Source organism: Mustela nigripes, chromosome 17 (assembly GCF_022355385.1).
Source record: "Mustela nigripes isolate SB6536 chromosome 17, MUSNIG.SB6536, whole genome shotgun sequence".
NCBI lineage: Eukaryota > Metazoa > Chordata > Mammalia > Carnivora > Mustelidae > Mustela > Mustela nigripes.
Window position 1 is genome coordinate 53,673,240 of NC_081573.1, and position 21,500 is coordinate 53,694,739.

Consider the following 21,500-nt stretch of genomic DNA (forward strand, 5'->3'; position numbering starts at 1 on the left):
AATGGTAAATGCGTGGAGTCGAGATGGAGTTTGCTATGTCTGAGGAATGGACAGGTGCTGGGTAGGTCTGTGCTATGATACGGTTCTGCATGCTACTCAGGTACTGGGGCTTCCTTAGGGCTCTGCTGTGGTTTCAGGAAACTGCGGCATCTGAAAAACTTTGTCCTGATACACTTGGTGGACTTCCTTGTGTCCCTCGAGATCGTTTCTCCAGGAGGCCACACTTTCGGGCTTGGCGGTTTTCAAACAGCATATGTTGTGATCAGCTAGGACATGTCATGACTAATGTCTTACCTAGAGTACAGTAGTGAGCGTGAAGCAAAGAATAGCTTCCCTTTCTAGTCTTTAGACTTAGAGGAAGTACAGCAAGGAGGTAAGAAACAGACCTTGCAGTCAGAGTAGTGGGGATTTGAACGCCAGCTCTGCATGGAGGGGTCCTGAACTGATGAGATGAGGTGAGGTCTGTGTCCCCCGCAGATACCCCCTGGGCAATGTTACCTGCTCTTGGTTACAGATCACCCTCAAGACAACATGTGCAAAATCTGCACAGGAACGTTCCCGTCTGCATTATTCACAGTAGCTCCAGAAGAGAAACAGTCCAAATGTCTATCAACGGGTGAATGGATAGATAAAGCATGATAAACCCGTACAAACAGAATATTATCCAGCTGTAAAAAGCAACCAAGTACAGACCTTCCTTGACATACAATGGGGTTATGTCCCGAGAAAGCCATTGTAGGTTGAAAATAAAATAGGTCAAAAATGCATTTACGACACCTAACCTATTGAATATCATTGCTTAGCCTAGCTCACTAGGCTAAATGCACTCAGAATCCTTCCACTAGACTATAGTTGGGCAAAATCATCTAATGCAAACCCTGTTTGATAATAGAGTGTTGAGTATCCTGTGTCATTTATCAAATACTGTATGGAATGTGAAAAACAGAATGGTTGCAAGTGGCTCGCTTGTTTATCCTTGGGATCCTGTGGTGGACGGAGACCTTTGGCTCACTGCAGCCCAGCATCACAAGAAAGGGTCATCCTAAATATTGCTGACCTGGGGAAAAGATCCATATTCCAAATTCCAGATTCGAAGTGCAGTTTCTACGGAAGGCGCATTGCTTCTTCACCATGGTAAAGTTGAAAAATCACAGGTCGAACCATCCTAAGTCGTAGGTCTGGGGCCATCCGTACTGATACATGTTACAACATGGATGAACCTAGGAAAACCGAGCTCATGTTCCTATTGGCCAGTTTCAGAAGCCGGTCACAAAAGACCGCACATTTCATGATTCATCTATATGAAATGGCCAGAGTAGGCACATCCGTAGAGACAGAAAGCAGCTTGGACGTTTAGGATGCCACAGGAATGAGTGCTAATGGGAATAGGGTTTCTCTCTACAGTGATGCAATATGGTGATTGTACAGCTCTGTGAACATTAACATCCACGGTTTGTAAATCATGCTTTCCAGGGGTGGATTTTATGATATGTGAATCATAGAGCCCAATAAAACTGTTATTTTAAAAAGATTATACCATGAGCCTGGGTGGCTCAGTTGGTTAAGTGCCTGCCTTTGGCTCAGGTCATGATCCCAGAGTCCAGGGATTGAGTCCCTCATTGGGCTCCCTGCTTGGGGGGAGGGGCTGCTTCTCTCTTCCTTCTCTCACAAATAAATAAATAAAAGCTTTAAAAAAATAAGACTACACCTACAATAATGTCCATTTTTTTGGTATTCCATATGTCTTATTTTAAATTTATTTTTTATTTTCAGCATAACAGTATTCATTATTTTTGCACCACACCCAGTGCTCCATGCAATCCGTGCCCTCTCTAATACCCACCACCTGGTACCCCGACCCCCCACCCCCCGCCCCTTCAAAACCCTCAGATTGTTTTTCAGAGTCCATAGTCTCTCGTGATTCACCTCCCCTTTCAATTCCCCTAACTCCCTTCTCCTCTGTAACTCCCCTTGTCCTCCATGCTATTTGTTATGCTCCACAAATAAGTGAAACCATATGATAATTGACTCTCTCTGCTTGACTTATTTCACTCAGCATAATCTCTTCCAGTCCCCTCCATGTTGCTACAAAAGTTGGGTATTCGTCCTTTCTGATGGAGGCATAATACCTCATAGTGTATATGGACCACATCTTCCTTATCCATTCATCCATTGAAGGGCATCTTGGTTCTTTCCACAGTTTGGCGACCGTGGCCATTGCTGCTATAAACATTGGGGTACAGATGAACTTTTGGGACTTCATCAAAATCAAAAGCTTCTTCACAGCAAAGGAAACAGTCAAGAAAACAAAGAGGCAACCCACGGAATGGGAGAAGATATTTGCAAATGACAGTACAGACAAAAGGTTGATATCCAGGATCTATAATGAACTCCTCAAACTCAACACACACAAAACAGACAATCATATCAAAAAATGGGCAGAAGATATGGACAGACACTTCTCCAATGAAGACATACAAATGGCTATCAGACACATGAAAAAATGTTCATCATCAGTAGCCATCAGGGAGATTCAAGTTAAAAATACATTGAGTTATCATCTTACACCAGTTAGAATGGCCAAAATTAGCAAGACAGGGAACAACATGTGTTGGAGGGGATGTGGAGAAAGCGGAACCCTCTTCCACTGTTGGTGGGAATGCAAGTTGGTGCAGCCTCTTTGGAGAACAGTGTGGAGATTGCTCAAGAAATTAAAAATAGAACTTTCCTATGACCCTGCAATTGCACTCCTGGGTATTTACCCCAAGGATACGGATGTGGTGAAAAGCAGGGCAATAATGTCCGTTTTGTTGCAATTGCAATTTCATTCGAGTAGGAGAGAACAGGATGGCCAGTCATCCCGGACATGCCCACAGAATCATGTCATAGATGACCAGATCAATACAGGGAAGAGATGAGGGGGCCCTGCCTTAGAGAAATAAGCATCCTTCTCCTTTCCACCATCCCCATGTGACAGCTTTGCCCACGGGACCCTCCTCCCCCCTTCCTCTTTCTCAGGGCAAGGAGAAAAGACTATAAACCAATGAGCAAAAGTGGGGTTTGAATAATAAATGGCTTCCAATTAGCTGCATTGAAAACCGAGAGTCGACCTGTATCAATTTTCATGATCAAATTACTTCATTTTGTCTCTCTTCTAACTGGTAGGGTAATTTTATGCCAGGATTATTTTAGTCACTCTAATTACGCAGGCATCAATATTTAGTGGGTGTCTACCTAACCCTCAGCAGACCCAAAGGGGCTCCTCCCTCAGAGAGCGCGGCAGGTCAATGTCATTTGAATAGGCATGCACAGTACAGAAAGGAAGTTCCTCTGATCTCGCCCTCCTCGCTTGTAAGGAACATTCAGGTGCTATTTCTCGAGAGAGCAATGTGTATCCTATTCAGCAGCATCAACAAAACTAAAGGCAGTCCTCTGAGTGTGACGAGTTCATTCGGTGACACTGAATGCAATCCCTGCACAGATGTTTCATCAGGCATTCAGTTATGCAAGACAAAATTCACCAGTTGTTTAGATTTTCCTTTTTTGCAAGGAACCTTTCCTCACCAGTTGCCTAGTATTTGAATTTCGGTCACAGACAGTATCACTCGTCCCCTCTTCCTTTGGAACGCCATCTCCTTTGACTAACCCTGTCCTATTCACACCAGTCTCCGTCTCCTCCTCCCCTTCCCCTCCCTCCTCACCCCTCCTCTCCATCTTCTTTCTTTGCCTCCTTTGAACTTTCTTCCTAGCTCTTAACTAGCTACAACCCAAGAGTCAACCTCCAGCTTTCTTTCCTTCTCCATCCACATCCTTTGCCTGAAAGAACTCTTTAGTTATCTTGGTTTCAACTCTTAACCCTGCACAGGGGACCCCCAGACGTACATGATCTTGCCCCTGGGAAGTATTTATGGGGACATCCACCTATGTGAACCTCACGTGCACAGGTGCACTGCTTGTCTCCAGCAGCACCTGACATTGGCTGTGTTATTGTGACACCCGCTTCTCGTCCTTCATTCCTGTATCTATTTACCTTTGCCTTGGCAAGTGTCTCAGACTCAGTCTCTCTTTCCATTCCTTCTGCTTCCTTTCTATCTTCCTGATGGCTTCCTGATAAGAGTAGTACCCCAGAGTGCTGGAGGGGTAATCTTGGCCATCTTCAGAGTGTATGTCTTAGAGACAATCCATCCTGAGGCCAGGCCACAGAGCTCCCTACTCACTGCCTTCTTCTCCTCCCGTGGTCCAAAAATGCCCCTCCCTAGAGTCCTGTGGAGTGAATCGAAGCTGAGCGAGAGCCCCAGGTCCAAGAGGAGGACACAAAATGGGACAATGCTAGGGCACCTCGTGGACCACAGGACTTGGGAATGTGGAGGGAGAGAGAAAGTGGGGAGAGGTTCCTGCCGCTCCGTGGGGTGGCTCTGTGGAGTGGCCGCCATTCTTCCACTTGGAGGCGTCTTGTTTAACGAGGTGTCCTCAGAGTTGGGTCAATAAAAACAGTTAATTTCAATACAAATGCCGAACTGTGAATGTCGTATTTTTGCTAAAACGCTTTAATCTTATCAAGTGTCTTCAATATATTTTATAGCAACTTTATAACCGATTTACCTTGTTCAACTGAGGAAAGGAGTTCCTCATACAACTGGCAAAGCCATTCCACCTTGCCAAGTCCATCAGCCAAATCAAAGTACGCGAGTTCTTTCCGAGTTATATGCCCCTAGTAATATTTCATGATCAGCTGTTCAGAAAAAAAAAAAAAAAAACAATTTCATATTTCATTCCTTAAAAGACTTTATTTATTTATTTGAGGGAAAGAGAACAAGTACTCGAGCATGGGGGAGGGGCAGAGGAGCCAGCCATGAAGAAAATAGAAGATAACAGCACATGTGTGTTCTTTGTGGACATCAAGGCTAACCAGCACCAGATCGGTCAGGCTGTGGAGCAGCTCTAGGACTCTGATGTGGCCAAGGTCAACATCCTGACCAGGCCCGATGGAGAGAAGAAGGCATGTTATGTTCAACTGTTTCTTGACGATGATGTTTTGGATGTTGCCAACCAAATTGGGAGCATCTAAACTGAGTCCAGCTGGCTGAATCGAAACACAAGCTTTTTCACCAAAAAAGAATAAAAATTTTTTTAAATAAAAAAGATCCCCGGGGCGCCTGGGTGGCTCAGTGGTTAAAGCCTCTGCCTTCGGCTCAGGTCATGATCCCAGGGGCCTGGGATCGAGCCTCACATCAGGCTTTCTGCTCAGCAAGGGGCCTGCTTCCCTTCCTCTCTCTCTCTGCCTGCCTCTCCGCCTACTTGTGATCTGTCTGTCAAATAAATAAAAATCTTAAAAAAAAAAAAAAAGATCCCCAACCTCCCTTTCCCTCCCAATAATGTCACAATCACATGTTCATAGAGTTAGGACATGGACGTCTCTTTTTGGAGCCACTATTCACTCTACTACACTGATGTACATGATTCTTCCATCCCTCCCTCTCTGTCAGGTCCAACTTTCAGGTCGTTAAAATTAGGAGGAACTTTGCTACTGTTGACCTTAGTGCTACCAGAAAAGACAAGTGGAGTTTCACACTGAGCTCAGAATGGTAGAGAGAAGCAGTGACTGACAGGAGGCAGAAGGAACTATGAGAGGGTAGGTCCCTAGGATCTCGAAGGAATCTAGGCAAGGCTCTTGAAGGAATCTACACAAGGTTCTGATGATCCAGGCCACAGGACGGGGCGTGCAAGCCAGTCTTATCTGAATCCTGAGGAGGAGCTTCCTGCTGATATCTGTCTTATAAGGACATAAAATGTGATCATACTATATATCACATAAAATGTGATCATACTATATATAGATCAAAGATACTATATATCTTTGATCTCTCCTTGATCAAAAAATATTGCAAACGTTTTCTCAAGTCATTAAGTATTCTTCAACAAAATGATTTTTAATGGCCGTATAGCAGTCCGTCAGATAAAAGTACCGTAATTGATATAACAAATCCTTTACGGTTAGCCATTTAGGACGCTTCTCTATTCCACACATGATAAATAACACCAATGTGAACAACTTCCTTTATAAATCATAGTGCACATCTTTGATTATTTTTGAATGGGCTCATTTTAAATAACCATGAACAATTTTGCGATAGAAATTTCTGCTCATTGTTTTCTTTATGAACTCCAACTTTCCCTTCAGGCAAAAGAAAAAAAAAAAATGGAGAAGTTCCTGGAACATCTGGCTTATGGTGTAATTTCCTTTTGGTATTCAGCTGTGCTCCCAAATTTTGAAATGTTGTCTTTCTAACAGACATCCTAGATCTAATTTCCCTTCTGGAGATGCAGATGCAAATGTGTTCCCTTCTGTGAACCTTCAGCCTGGGAGCCACAACGACAGGAGAAAAGCGTCACCAAACTGTGCGTTGTTTGCTTTCAGCCTCTCCTTCTCTATTTGCAAGTCCCAAGGAAAAGGGACAGAAACTGAGAGAAAGGAGTTCTTGTTGAAACCAAAAAGATTCTTGTGATAATGGCTGCCATTGAAAACTCTGATATGCCAAGCTTTTTCCACAGATTATCTTTATAACCAATATGAGGCACAAATTATTATCCCACTATTGGTGACAGACTGTGCCTTGGAGCAGAGAGGGCGGTTCATACAGCCAAGTAAATAGCAGAGCTGGATTTCTACCCAGAACTTCACTAACTCAAAGCTACCATTCTTGCTATTAGTGGAGCTCCCATGTTTTTGAATTCTGAACACTGGTAAGATTTTAGACCAAAATCTGGGGAGACATGTAGGCTTTGTCAGATTTTAATTTTCAGAACAGAACATCAGAACAGAAACAAAAACTAAACTGGTATCCTATCACCATGATTTCATTCACCAAAATATGTTTTAATGGCAAAAAGAGAGGAGTGCTGTTGTCTCTAAGGATAATCCTTGAAATTGAATGAATGCAGTATTTTGAAGACTCAGCAGACGTGCTTACTGATGACCATCATCTGACCATGGGCCAGTGCACAGAGGTTACTATCTCTAGAGCACATTTAAGAATTGCTTCCGGGAGGCGCCTGGTGGCTCAGTGGGTTAAAGCCTAGGTCATGACCCCAGGGTCCTGGGATGGAGCCCTGCAATGGGCTCTCTGCTCAGGGGGAGAGTGCTTCACCCCCACCCCCCAACAACTCCCTCTGCCTGCCTCTCTGCCTACTTGTGATTTCTGTCTGTCAAATAAATAAATAAAATTAAAAAAAAAAAAAGAAGAAAGAATTGCTTCTGGAAGTTGTGTTACTACTGTTGCCCGGGCTTGGCTGACCCGTGTGGAAGGAGCTACACGGCCTTCCTTCTGCAGCAGGAAGAAGCTGGCAAACCACTCAGCCTAGTGTGAATGGGTCACTCATGCCATTATCCCCCTTGATTCAGAGTAGAATTTTCATACTCTGGCCCTTCCCAAGAGGGAGGAAAGGAAGTGAAGACAGGGAATGGAGACTAATTTCAAGGCATTTAAGGGAGAACAAGAAAGGAGAGAGATTTGGAGGCACGGGCGGAAATATTTTCCTACATGTTGATTCCTTAATGTATCTGTGGAAAACAGAGCTGTGTAGGTGAAGAACCCTTGTCTGTAAATTACGAGGATAATTCAAAATACAACTCAGGGATCCTTTAAACTAGCTCTTTACTAATGTTACTGTTTTTGTTTTGTTTTGTTTTGGTTTGTTTGTACTTTTAAAAATATTTGTTTGTTTTTTTTTGGTTTATTTTCATGTTTGATTAGCCAACATAGAGCATGTCATTAGTTTTTTGTTTTTGTTTTTTTAAAGATTTTTATTTATTTATTTGACAGAGAGAGATTACAAGTAGGCAGAGAGGCAGGCAGAGAGAGAGGAGGAAGCAGGCTCCCCGCTGAGCAGAGAGCCCGATGCGGGACTCGATCCCAGGACCCTGAGATCATGACCTGAGCCGAAGGCAGCGGCTTAACCCACTGAGCCACCCAGGCGCCCACGTCATTAGTTTCTGAATACCCGGTGCCCATCACCTCACCCGCCCTCCTTAACACCCATCACCCAGTTACCCCATCCCTCCACCCCCGGTTCCTAATGTTATTGTGTTGGCAACACAATCTCAAAGTAGAACTCAGGGATCTTTCAGGCTAGCTCTTTCCTAATGTTCTTGCTTTGCTACACAATGTATGGGAGGCAAGGACAATGGGTTAATGAGCTTTAAGTTAATGAGTCTGATTTTTCCATTCTGGATGCTGTTTTGTTCTTTGCTGTGGTTAGTACCGAGAGGAGAAAGAAATAAGCCCAAGGACCAGAGCCCAGATAAAAAAAAGATCAGGATTGAGCATGCCACCTCCTGTTCACAAAATCCAGAACTTATTCCCTGAATCTCACCAGTATGAAGTTCTACTGTTTTCTTAAGAGCGGGGCCCTATGGCTTTCTCACTTTGGTTCCCAAATGGCCATCCATTGGCTGCTGACTGTTAGGGACCAAAATTTACCATCTGGGGGTGCTCTCTGAAAAAAATGAGGACAAATGTAGAAAATTTCTCACAAAGTTAAATTTTTTTCAGTATGAGACCACCCTTCATTCTGATACTTGGCCCATTTTTTTTCTTTTTTTGGTGTTAAAATACCTTTTCTTCTGTAGACTATTGACACTTGGTTTTTAATGCATTCTCACTTGGCAAAGTTAAATAGTGGAGACTCCATGTGTATCTCCCTCCTTTTAAAAAGACTGCACTGGTGATGAAGTACAAAAGTTGGGAAGTACTGATCTAAGCAATTTTATTACTTAGTTACAGTCCCAGGAAGTTATCAGCCAGAACCACATCAAAGATTTGTAAGACGGTTACACAATATAGAAACTATTAAAAAAAAAAAAAAAAAAAAAAAAGGAAAACATTTCTAAACTTAAAGGTAAGACGACTTTCTCTATAGTGCTAAAATCCAGATTTGGATTTTATCAAACACCTTTAATGTCATGAGTATATTCATAGATTAATTACTCTGAGAAGTGCTTCTGAAGTCTGAGGCTCTAAGCTTCCAATTTTTGTCTTTTTCAAAAAGAGAAAGATAATATCTTCTGAAAACCATGGAGCAGGGGAGCCTGGGTGGCTCAGTGGGTTAAGCCTCTGCCTTCGGCTCAGGTCATGATCTCAGGGTCCTGGGATCCAGCCCCGCATCGGGCTCTCTGCTCAGCGGGGAGCCTGCTTCCCTCCCCCCGACCCCCGTCTGCCTTTCTGCCTACTTGTGATCTCTCTCTGTCAAATAAATAAATAAAATAAAATAAAAATAAAAATTAGAAAAAAAAAAAGAAAGAAAACCATAGAGCAGAGGGGAATCTGATTCTTTTCATGAACCTTAGAAAAAGAGTGGCTTAGGTGATCTTAGAAGAGGAACAGACTGTTACTAGGACCTAACATGGCTGACCAATAAATAAATTAGAATGATTAGAATGACTCTACCAGTTATGGAATGAATAAACACACAGATTTTGGATTTCAGCAAGGGATTTGACAAAGTCACTTTTGATATCACTGGCAATGTAAAGAAATGTCAGATGGCTAGTATCAATCTGAAAGACTTCCAAAGGTATGTCTTTAATAGCTATAGCGTAATTGTATATTTACTGGTCTGTGTCCCTAATTAGAATTTAGATTTCTCTGTGAGGGCAGGAACCAAGTCATTTTACTCATTGTTGTGTTCTCAGTACCTAGAACAGCACCTGGCACACAGTAGGAACTCTGTAAATACGTCGTGAATGAATAGAAATCTTATGAAATGTCTTGCTTCAACACTTAATAAGGTTATGGCACATTTGCTTAGCCTTTCCCATGATGTGTCACTAGGAGGAAGGGATAGTGGACCCAATCTTAATAACATGAAATTTAACAGGGTTTTCGTTTTGATACAAATAAAAAATCTTATAAGGACAGGGAGATCTGAGCCTTACCAGAGGGTATGAAAAGACTTAGGAACTTTGCTTCTGGTAATGGCAAAGAAGATAATTAGGATGAACTGTCTGGCTGAGAGCTTATCCAAGAGAGCCAGATAAAATATAAAACATATCTCCTCAAAGACATGAAAATGCTGAAAGGAAACAACTGCCGACTTGAAATTCTATGCTCTCGAAGTGAAACTATCCTTCGAAAATGATAATGAAGACATTTTCAGAAAAAAAAAAAAAAAAAAGCAAAACAAAACAAAAACAGATTTTATCACTAGCACCCACACTAAAGAAATACTAAAGAAAGGGGCCGCTGGGTGGGCTACTTAGTTAAGCATCTGACCCTTGGTTTTGGCTCAGGTCATGATCTCAGGGTTGTGAGATCAAGCCCAACATGGGGTTCCAAGCTCAGTGATGAGTCTGCTAAAGTTTCTCGCTCCTGCCACCCCTCCCTGTGCTCTCTCTCCCTCTCAAATAAATAAATAAATCTTTAAAAAAGAAAAAGAAATACTTAAGAAAAATGATCTCAAGGGCAAGCATGGAGATAATGGGAAGGAATGAGAAGCCACAAAAGGGTCACTACTTTGTTGCAAAATCTAAATGAATGTTGACTGTATAAAACAAACATCATAATATCCTGGGGCATTTGACATATGTAGATAACAAAAATTTATGAGGACTATAAGCATACAACTCAGGACGGTGGGGAATGGTGTGCGAATGTTCAAAGGTCCTGGTATGACCTACCAAGGGAGCAAAAATACCAAGTCACAGAGGACTTTGGTAATTCATTTAAGTAACCGTTAAAAGAAACACAAAGAGCACGTGCTTGTCAAGGTAATGAGGGGGGAGGGTGGAAGAATAACAAAGAATAATTCATTAAAAGGAAGTCAAGATAGTAGAAGGAAAGTAATGAAGAATAGAAACGACTAATAGCAGGGAACCCATAAAATGATAGATCTAAAGTCAACATACCCATATTTAGTGAAATGTAAATAAATGCACGAAATTGTTTGCTTTCAAGAGAAAGTCAAAGACTGTTACCCTGGAAAAGAAAACAAGTACTCTAGTGTCTGGTGCTTCGAAGAGACGTGTCTGAACTGTACGAATACAGCATAATTAAAGCTAGAGGGGTAAAAAGACCCAACTGTGATGCATGGATCCCTGGAACCAAACAGTCTTTCTGAGCACATGTGAACCTTTACAGAAGTCAACTATGCGACGGGCCTCGGAGCAAGGCTCAAGATATTTCAAAGGACTGAAATCACACATAACATGCTTTCAACTTGAGTAAAGTTAGAAAGCGCAGTAAGATATCACTAAAATTTCCCATGCGAAATTATAATGTGCATTTTTAAAAAGATTTTATGTATTTATTTCAGACAGAGAGAAAGAGCGAGAGCAAGAGAGAGAGAGCACACAAGCATGAGAAGGGAGAGGGGAGAGACAGAAACAGACCCCCCACGGAGTAGGGAGCCCAACTCTGGGCTTGATCCCAGGACCCTGAGATCATGACCTGAGCTGAAAGCAGACACTTAACCAACTGAGCCAACCAGGCATCCCTGAAATTATAAAATACATTTCTAAATAACTTATGTAACGAAGAACAAATCCTAGTAGAAATTATAAAATATTTTTCATTGAACAGTAATGAAAACAGTACATACCAAACATGGGGAATGCAGCTCAGACATACTTAAAAATATTGTACAACCTTAAAATGCATATAGTTAAAAAAAGGGCGGGGGCTAAAAGATCATCCATCTAACGAAGTTAGAAAAAACTTGATAAAGCGCTTCATAAAGAGAATACCACATGGTCAACTGACATATGAAAATGTATTCAAAATTATTAGTCATCAGAGAAAAGAACTCAATTAGATCCAACTGCAGACATAGCTGAATAGTTCAAATTAAGAAGTCTGACAATACCAAACTTGAGGAAGGATGTGGAGCCCATAGAACTTTCATAGTCTACTTGGAAATGGTACAATCGTTTTTTAGGGAGGAAATGGCACCGAAGCTGGATTCATGCACGTACCATGGATTCCGTAGTTCTACTCCACTGAATGGACCCAAGGGCAATAACTACACATGTACTTCAAGAGATGTTTATAAGAATACCTATAGCAGGGGCGCCTGGGTGGCTCAGTGAGTTAAAGCCTCTGTTTTCAGCTCAGGTCATGATCTCAGGGTCCTGGGATCGAGCCCCGCATCGGGCTCTCTGCTCAGCAGGGAGCCTGCTTTCCCTTCACTCTCTGCCTGCCTCTCTGCCTACTTGTGCTCTCTCTCTCTGTGTCAAATAAATAAATAAAATCTTAAAAAAAAAAAAGAATATTGATAGCAGAGGCGCCTCGGTGGCTCAGTCGGCTAGGCATCTGACTCTGGATTTCGGCTCAGATCATGATCTTGGGATCTTGAGGTTGAGTCCTGCCTCCCGCTCTGTGCTTAGCCTGGAGCCTGCTTGAAATTCTCTCTTCTCCTCCCTCTGCCCCTCACCCAGCGTGCATGCACACCTACACTCTCTAATAAATAAATAAAATCTTAAAAAAAGAGAGAATATTTATAGTAGCGCCAGTCACGATAGCCAGCAAAATGAAAAACTAATTTTTCCATTAATACAATGGAGAAACAAATAGAGGGATATTTATGCAACAAAATGCCTTGCAGCCGAGGTTGGCAAAATGCTTATGTAAAGAAGAAGATAGTAAATATTTTCGGCTTTGCCAGCCAGCCTTATGCTCTGTTTTTCAACTAACCAACTTTGTCATTGTGGCAGGAAAGCAGACACAGAAATGAGTAAATAAATGAGCATGGCTGCACGCCAATAAAACCTCATTTACCAAAACAAGTTAACAGACCAGATTTGCCCCATCGGCTGCAGTTGGCTAACCCTTGTTTTCTACAGTGAAAATGAGTTATGCATACAACCTGGATGGAGGAATCTGCACAGTGTCGAATGACCAGCTGACATTAATATTATATAATTGTATTTACATAAGGTTTAACAAAACAGGCAAAGCAAAATCATTTTGTTAAAAGTCAGGATAGTGGTTATTTTTGAGGAAGAGAGAAAGGACAGTAATTGGGAGGGAGCACGAGAGGGGTTTGTGGGGGCTGCTGGCAATGTTCATCTTCTTGACCAAAGGAATTTCTTTTATTCATTGGGATAGATACATATATTATTACACACACAATTATATATAAATTATAAAATATAAATATGTTTGTGTGTAATATGTTTATAATAATATATATTACTGTGTATGAGTAGGAATCCTGCTGCATATGTATATGTAGAAATAAAACTGTACTATCTTCATAATTTTTTGCAAATCTATTCTAAAATAGAAAGATTACTCAAGGGCACCTGAGTGGCCCAGTTGGTTCGGCAACTGTTTTCAGCTCAGATCATGATCCTGGAGTCTCAGGACTCCACATTGGGCTCCCTGCTCAGCAGGGAGCCCACTTCCCCCTCTTTCTCTGCCTGCCTCTCTGTCTGCTTGTGATCTCTCTCTCTGTCAAATAAATAAATAAAATCTTAAAAAAAAATGTTACTTAGGGTGCCTGGGTGGCTCAGTGGGTTAAAGCCTCTGCCTTCGGCTCCGGTCATGATCTCAGGGTCCTGGAATCGAGTCCTGCATTGGGCTCTCTGCTTGGCGGGGAGCCTGCTTCTTCCTCTCTCTCTCCGCCTGCCTCTCTGCCTACTTGTGATCTCTCTCTGTCAAATAGATAAATCTTTTAAAAAACAAAAGTTTATTTAAACATATTTTTATTGCTATATTTATTTTTAGTATAAAAATAAATTTACTATCATATTCATAGAGGTACAAGTCTAGAACAATAAGTTATATTTTATAAAATTATTCATATTTATCATATTTCTATATTATTATATATTTAAATAAACTTTCAACTTTGGAATAGCTTTAGGCTTACAGAAAAATTTGAAGACAGGATGGAGTTCATGAATACCGACACTCACTTTCCTGTTCTCACAGTTTCCATTATTCTGGGGCATTTGTCACAACTACTGAACCAATATGGATACATTCTCATGAACTAAAGTTCATACTTTATTCGGAGCTCCTTAGTATTTACCTGATGTCCGTGTTCTGCTGGAGGGTCCCATCCAAGATCCCTCATGACATCGACCCAGCCAAGATCCCGTGTGACATTGACCCATCCGAGATCCTGCGTGACATTGACTGCTCAGGGTTCCTTAGCTTCCCCTTGTCTGTGGCCATTTCTCAGAAGTTCCTTGTTTTGGATAAACTTGGCAGTGCTGATCAGGCCTTTTGTAGAATGTTCTGCATTTTCATCACATGACTTATCACTATTGATGCCGACCTTGATCACCTGGTTGAGGTTGTGGTTGTCACGTTTCTCCAGTGTCCAATTACTCTGTTTCCCTGTCTCCACGCTGTGCTCCTCAGAAGGAAACCATCTGTGCAGCCAAGCTCGTGAAGTGTGAGTTCTGTGTCACCTCCTTGAGTGGAGAATAGCTGCACAAGTTTTTTGGGGCATTTTCCCATGTGAGATATTTGTCTCTTTTCCTCCATTTATTTATTTATTCATTCATTCCATCATTAACTTATAGCCATAGGGACCCTTGGATATTTACTGACATTTACATTTTGGACAATTTCTCCCCATGTATTTTACAAAAAAAAATTTAATGACAAGAAAATTCCTACAAAAACTGAAATTTTATTTGATCGCAAACACAGTGTCAATTAAATAAGTCAGTTGTCAAAAAATCAAATGAGGCTTTGGACCTATAAATAAGAATGTTGCATCATGGCCAGGGGAGGTAATAATCTTGCTCTATTCTGTACCATTTGCCAAAAAAAAAAAAAAAAAAAGACCAGGCTGAAAACCTTTTACAGTACATAAAATATGAAACCTACTTGAAATGAATGATAATCGTCGAGTTCAGACATCTTCACCCCACACAGTCGATGAAAGAACAAAGACTTGATCCAGCCTCAATTTCTGGTTGTCTTTTGGCTTTTTTCCTCTCCCACTGTATGAAATAGAAAATGAGATATAGAATATTTACACAATGACAAATCAACATTCAAGACATTACTTATCACCCAAAAGTATGAAAATCACAACAAATCTTGTGTTATCAAGCAAGACTGCCCTGAGCTCTGTGAGATGATCTGTTATTACCTGTCCCAGCCAGTCCACCCCTTGAAGTTTGGGTCACCATGACGTCAACACGTGGTCTATCCCTGCTTGGTGAATCACATGATCACCAGGCTACTCTCTCCAGTTACTGCAACAGCATGATTTTTTAAGTGTTTGAACTCTGTATTGTTTTGTTTTTAAGATTTTACCTATTTACTTGAGAGAGAGAAAACAGAAGGAGAAACGGACTCCCCGGTGAGCAGAGAGCCAGATGTCAGGTTCCACGCCAGGACCTTGAGAGCAGATATTTAATTTGCGGAGCCATTCACGTGCCCCAAGGGATTGAACTCTCAATCATGTGGCTGCTTCAGGCACTTGGCACCTGAAAATCCACATTATGACGTCTACAAGGGGCAATTAAGACAACTGAGGACTGTCAACCTGGAGAAAGAAGAAAGCAATCTTCAAATATCTGAAAGAAAAAAGGACTAGATGTGGTCTAGAGGAGAACTTCCTCATGGTATCCTCAACTGGAAAGTCAGCCTCCAGGGGCTTTGCTGTGCCTGTGACAAGATAACCACTTGGTGGAGATGTCACAGAGACAATCTAATGGGAAGGTACTTCACATTCTCTTCTAAACTCAAGGGTTCTAAGAGGGCTCATTCCAGGATTCTCAGAAATGTTGTTTGTTTTGGCACAGGTTGGGAAATCCTCTCCAGGTACCCTCTGGAAGGCCCATCTGCCAGCAGAAGGAAACAGCACATTGACCCATTGTCATCATTAGTGATAATAGCTTGGTTTAATTGGCTCCTTTCTCCAGGAAAGTGAAGAAGCAGCTTGCAAAAAATGGGACCCTTCTGTGTATGGATGGCCTCAAGGATAGCCCTAAAACAAAATGATGGGGACAAAAAGGAGGTACAAATTAGCTCAGCCAGATAGAGGAGGTCCTCGTTCAGAGACAGAGCAGCCCTCAGATAGACTAGGATCCTAATGTCCTCATTCAGGAGTCAGCGGGGTTGGGCATGTCTCATTGGAGAATTCTGCAGTTCCATCTGTACTCCCAGTTGGTATAAAGCCTCCCTTTCCCCATTACCCACCCCACTGGTCACTGCTCCTGTGACAGCTTCTCCCCAAGGTCAGGAACTGGGTTCATGTTATTCTCTGCTGAATTCCCTCATGGCTGGTGCAGAATCTGCCATCTAGAAGGCACTCTGGAAAGATTTGCTCTTTCCTTTACTCATTCAAAACTGTTAATTATGTACATGCAATGTGACAGGCACCAGGCTAGACATTTGGTGCACAGTGAATAAAAAACAAAACACAGATACGGTTCTCGCCTTCTTGAAGATCATGGTCAAGTAGGAGAGACAGAACAGAACAGTCTTTTTTTTTTTTTTTTTTTTTTTTTAAAGATTTTATTTACTTATTTGAGAGCAAGTGCGAGCAAGCGAGCACAAGCAGGGGAAGCGGCAGGCAGAGGGAGAAGCAGGCTCCCTGCCGAGCAAGGAGCCTGACGTGGGACTTGATCCCAGGACCCTGGGATCATAACTTGAGCCAAAGTCAGATGCTCAATGAACTGAGCCATCCAGGCATCCTGAGACAGAATAGCCTTAAAGAGAAACCGTGTTCAGAGTTATGAATGGAGCTAAGAGGCAGCATGTGATCCCAACAGTCCTCCCATCAGGACCGGGCCCATGGGCAGGTGAGTGGCTCAGTCCGTTGAGTGTCTCTGTTGGCTCAGGTCATGATCTCAGGGGTGTGAGATCGAGCCCCACGTTGGGGTTGGTTCTCAGCGCAGAGTCTGCTTGGGATTCTCTCCTTCTGCCTTTGCTCCTCCCCGTGCTGGGGTGCTCTCTCACTCTCTCAAATAAATAAATAAACCTAAAAAAAAGTAAAAGGTAAAAAATAAAAAACCAAAACACTAAAAAACCCAAGGGGGCTGGGTTCCCTTTCTTCAGGAGAGGAAATGGAGCCTCAGGAAAGGCCAGTAAGCGGCAGAGTCAGGATTCAAACTCGGTTGCACAGGGCTTTACAGCTCACCACCCTAATATTGTGCACCTCCTGCCCCGGCAGAGGGCACGGAGCATCCTTACCTAGACGTCTGTGTCATGGCAGCTTTTGCCCTCTCCTCGGGAGCCCCAGGACCAAGCAGCTGGGAAGCCCAGTAGGCTGCCACCAGGGGCAGATTTGCTTCATTTTCCGTGGTTGCGCCCACATGAGGAAACCCACAAGGGTGTTACGCTCCAGCCCTAGTGTGGGAGCCACTGAGGAAACACCAAGGCCCCCAGCGAAGAGCCCGAATTCGTTCTGCACCCTCCCCCAGAAAGCTCTCCTATACCGGAGCGCCTGGGTGGGGAGGCCATGAGGCCCAGGAGAGGTCCCTGCTCCCGGGATGGGTGTGCACACGGCCCACAGGAGGGAATAGGGTGTGTGGAAGGAAGGGGATCTCCAGGAATTCCAAATCCTCACCCCGACGCTTCCTGGCCTGGAGCCAGCAACATCTCCCCACCTCAGGTGTCCCTGTGGCTGGGAAGGCAGACGGGAGGTGCCATTGCCGTGCACAAGACCCCTGGAAGACCTTTGTCATCACCCCACACAGTTCCGCGGACAGTGAGGTCCACGAGTCGTGGCCTCCCACCTGGTCTCCCATGGGCATTGGGCTCCCTGCTCAGTGGGGGCTCTGCCTGGGGATTCTCTCTTGCTCTCCCTCTGCCCCTCCCCCTGCTCCCTTTATAAATCAATCAATCAATCAGTTGGTCCTTCCAGTATTGCAGGCAGCAGGAGCTAAGTGCTCTCTCTGGGTATTTTTTATTCTTTTACAGCTGAGGGGGGGGTCTAGGGAGGTAGACCCTCCTGACGGCCTAGTTTGGTAAGTGGCAGGGCTCAGGCTGGATGTGAATCCGGGTAATCTGACCTCCAACCGAGATCTTCTCTCTCCAGACAGGCCACCCCCCAGCCTTTATCAGAATCCCGGTGCCTCCCAGTCAGGTGCCTAGCACCTGTAAGATATCCCCTAAACCCAGCGGCAGACGAGGTGGGGGGGCTCTGGGGCTGTTGGTGCGGTCCCTGGTGGTCAGTACCTTCCTAAGGAATGGACCCTCTCCCAGCCGAGGCTTTCCTCTCTGTAAGCAAGCACAGGGCTCCACCATGAAGTGGTTCATGAGATTCCAACAAGGCAACAGGGAAGCTAGTTCCTAACATTCTGACTGTGTTTTATTTTTTTGCCTAAAGCAGGCAGTAGGGTGACCCAGAGCCACAGAAACAAGGCTGCTTGACTGCACTGCTGTGGGATCTTGAGCAAGTCTCTGTTTTGTTTTGTTTTTTACAAAGATGTTATTTATTTATTTGAGAGAGAGAGAGAGAGAGAGAGAGCACAAGCAGGGAAGGGCAGGAGGGAGAAAGAGACTTCCTGATGACCAGGGAGCCCTATGTGAGACTCAGTCCCAAGACCCCAGGATCATGATCGGAGCCGAAAGCAGACACCCAACAGACTGAGCCCCCCAGGCGCCCCTTGAGCAAGTCTCTTGACCTCTCTGTGCCTCAGTGTCCTCCCTTGTAAAATCATTACAAAGATAGAACCACCCTCACAAAGATACGTTTTCAAAGTGACTGGGGATATTGACTGCTGAGTCCCCACGGCCGGAGGAAAGCATGGCAGAGAAGACAGTTTGAAAAAAGAGAATGAATGAATAAGTAGCAGAACGCGGCTCCTGGCACCAGTAAGTAACAGTGGATATTGACCATTATAATTGTATTATAGTTGCTCTTATCTCTGCCTGGCATACCTCCTTGCTGGCAAGACCAGCACGCTTGTCCTCTGCCAAGAATCTCTTCCCTTGTATTGTATCTTCCCTCTCCATGCAGCACTTCAACCCGACGCATGTGGGAGATGGCATGCACACACGAACATGAAGTCTTCCCCTTCCAGATCTTCCAGACCTCACCGGTTGCCTGCGATTACGTGGGGGGCACGCGCGCACACACACACACACACACACACACACACCCCGATCTCCGTGCCCCACCCTGGCCAGACCCCACTCCCGGTCCGAAAAAGAACTTGACAGTAACACCCGGGCGCCTAAAGCAGAAGACGTTTCCTGTGAGCTAAAGGTTTTTTAATGACTGTTTGGATTGAATTCTGTCAATTATTACCCAACTAGTTATCTCGCCAGGGGTCATGAAAAAATAACCTGTGTGCTTTGCCGTGGGTGAGTCTGTGTGTTTGTCATGAGTGCAGGTGGCGTTGGGGGAGCTACTGAATAGGAAGTCATCTGGTATTTATATGAAACTGCTCTCCGGTTTCAATGACCCACCAAAAAAACAGGCCAGCATGAGTGTGCTTAATCCCTGCTCATCCGAAGTGTGCCAGAGCCGCTTCCTCCCCTCCCTTTTTGCCTCCTCTGTTCATATAACCCAGGCTGCCTCCAGCCAGCCTTTGCCCACTTGCTTCTCTGGTCCTGCAGCGCGTCTCTGAGAACGAGCACCCTCTTGGAGACCATGTGGCTCTGCCTGACTGTCACTGTTGTGCTGGGAGGCATAGCTCTTTGCAATGCCAGGAAGAGCCCGGGGCAGGCTGGAGGAAAGGTGGTCTGGCTGGCAGGCCTCTGGGGAGGGGCTTACCTGCTGCTCAGCCTGTCCCTGTCCTGGAGCCTGATCCTCTGCCTCCTGTCCTGTTTCCTCCTGTATACCTACCTGTCTGGTCAGGAGCTGCTACCTGTGGATCAAAAGGCAGTGCTGATCACAGGTAAGTGGACGGCTCTGCTGCTCTCACTCAGGGCGGAATCTGGCGCTGGCTTTGCTGCAGCGGGACTCTTTCAAATTAGGTTTCACGATAAAATACTTGGCATGGAGTAAATGAAAGCGCATTCCCAAGTGTCTTTTGCCTCAGGGTTTTGGTTCTTTTTTTCATGAGATGAACTGGAAGGGGCCGGGGGAAGATGAACGGACAAGGTCAAGGGCACCTAACAAAGCTGAGATTTTGTTCGTTTCTCAGGATAAAGAAACAGCAGCAAGCCTCCGGTGTTTCGTGTGTTTTCTTGCACCCAGGAAAGCTGCATCGGTTTACTTTAGGCTTAAATGGAATTTTGCTCTGAGATTAGTGTTTGGCTGTGTTGTGGGGTTGGGCTCTTGTTCTTTAGATGTGCAAGAAAGCTTGCAAAGTCAGCCTCTCCTGAGACTCTGCTGTGTTTTTGAAATATCGAAGGGACTCTTACCCAGGTTGGAAATTTTGCAGTTTGCTGCTGTCAAGAAACTGTGCCTTTTGTCTTCAAATCTGTCATCAGACCGCTAATGTTTCTTAATTGAATCAGGTTGGCTGTGTGTCTGGAAAGCAGTTGCCTGTTAGCTCAGTGGCCAGTTTTTTTCTTCTTTGTGTTTTTTTTTCCACTGCAAGTGTGAGGCCAAATTAAATTCCTCTGTGTTGTAAAACTGGTTTGTTTGGTTGTGAAGTTCGAGCTTGGACCGGGCTGTAATTAGGATTACCCACCTTTATCCTAACGCAGAACGGCATGCCAAGGTGGGGCATAAGCTGCCAAAGCATGTGCCCCAAGGTCATCGCCCCACATGCTGCCCCTGCTGGGATGAAGGCAAACTTGGCGTGTGGATGGCAGAAAACCGGGCTCTTCTCGATTCACTGAGATATGGACTGTCGAGTGACCTGTCCATTTTGCCTTTGACGTTAACCCAATAATAAAATTCTCTCTTAAGATAGGACACAGGCGAGGGGCGCTTGGGTGGCTCAGTGGGTTAAAGCCTCTGCCTTCAGCTCAGGTCATGATCTCAGGATCCTGGGATCGAGCCCGCAGCGGGCTCTCTGCTCGGCGGGGAGCCTGCTTCCTCCTCTCTCTCTCTGCCTACCTCTCTGCCTATTTGTGATCTTTGTCTGTCAAATAAATGAATAAAATCTTAAAAAAAAAAAGATAAAACACTGGTGAGAGATTTGGAATGTTATGGAAAACAAGCTTCTTCAATGGGTGTGTGTGTTGGGGGGAGGGGGCGGGGAACAACCCAAACAGTTCACACGAATCCAAAAGAAAAGAGAGAAAGCCCAAATTAATAAAATTCTGAATGAAAAGGGAGAGATCACAACTAACACCAAGGAAGTAGAAACAATTATCAGAAATTATCAACAGTTATATGCCAATAAGCTAAGCAACCTAGATGAAATGGATGTATTCCTGGAAAACTATAAACTCCCAAAATTGAACCAGGAAGAAATTAACAACCTGAATAGACCGATATCTAGTAATGAGATCGAAGCAGTGATCAAAAACCTCCCAAAAAACAAGAGCCCAGGACCTGATGGATTCCCTGGGAAATTCTACCAAACTTTCAAAGAAGAAATAACACCTATTCTCCTGAAGCTGTTTCAAAAAATTGAAGCAGAAGGAAAACTTCCAGACTCTTTCTATGAAGCGAGCATTACCCTGATCCCC

At 44.0% G+C, this 21,500-nt stretch overlaps 1 protein-coding gene and 1 long non-coding RNA gene across 3 annotated transcripts in view; one reads left to right on the top strand and one right to left on the bottom strand.

The window, feature by feature from the left end:
- Positions 1 to 4,401: 4,401 nt before the first annotated feature.
- On the bottom strand, positions 4,402 to 19,191 carry LOC132005180 (uncharacterized). Of its 2 annotated transcripts, none has more exons than XR_009400755.1 (3): positions 18,849 to 19,191; positions 14,029 to 14,953; positions 4,402 to 4,732 (listed from the first exon to the last, which is right to left on the bottom strand). It is a non-coding gene; the product is annotated as an uncharacterized LOC132005180 (long non-coding RNA). The 2 variants fall into 2 exon arrangements; XR_009400754.1 differs by lacking the exon at positions 4,402 to 4,732 and adding an exon at positions 4,838 to 5,100.
- Positions 19,192 to 19,467: 276 nt separating this feature from the next.
- HSD17B2 (hydroxysteroid 17-beta dehydrogenase 2) overlaps positions 19,468 to 21,500 on the top strand; it is a 76,681-nt gene continuing 74,648 nt past the window's right edge. Inside the window, exon 1 of the mRNA XM_059382031.1 lies at positions 19,468 to 19,810. Coding sequence (XP_059238014.1) covers positions 19,564 to 19,810 — 247 coding nt within the window. The 5' untranslated portion in view covers positions 19,468 to 19,563. The remainder of the gene's footprint in view (positions 19,811 to 21,500) is intronic.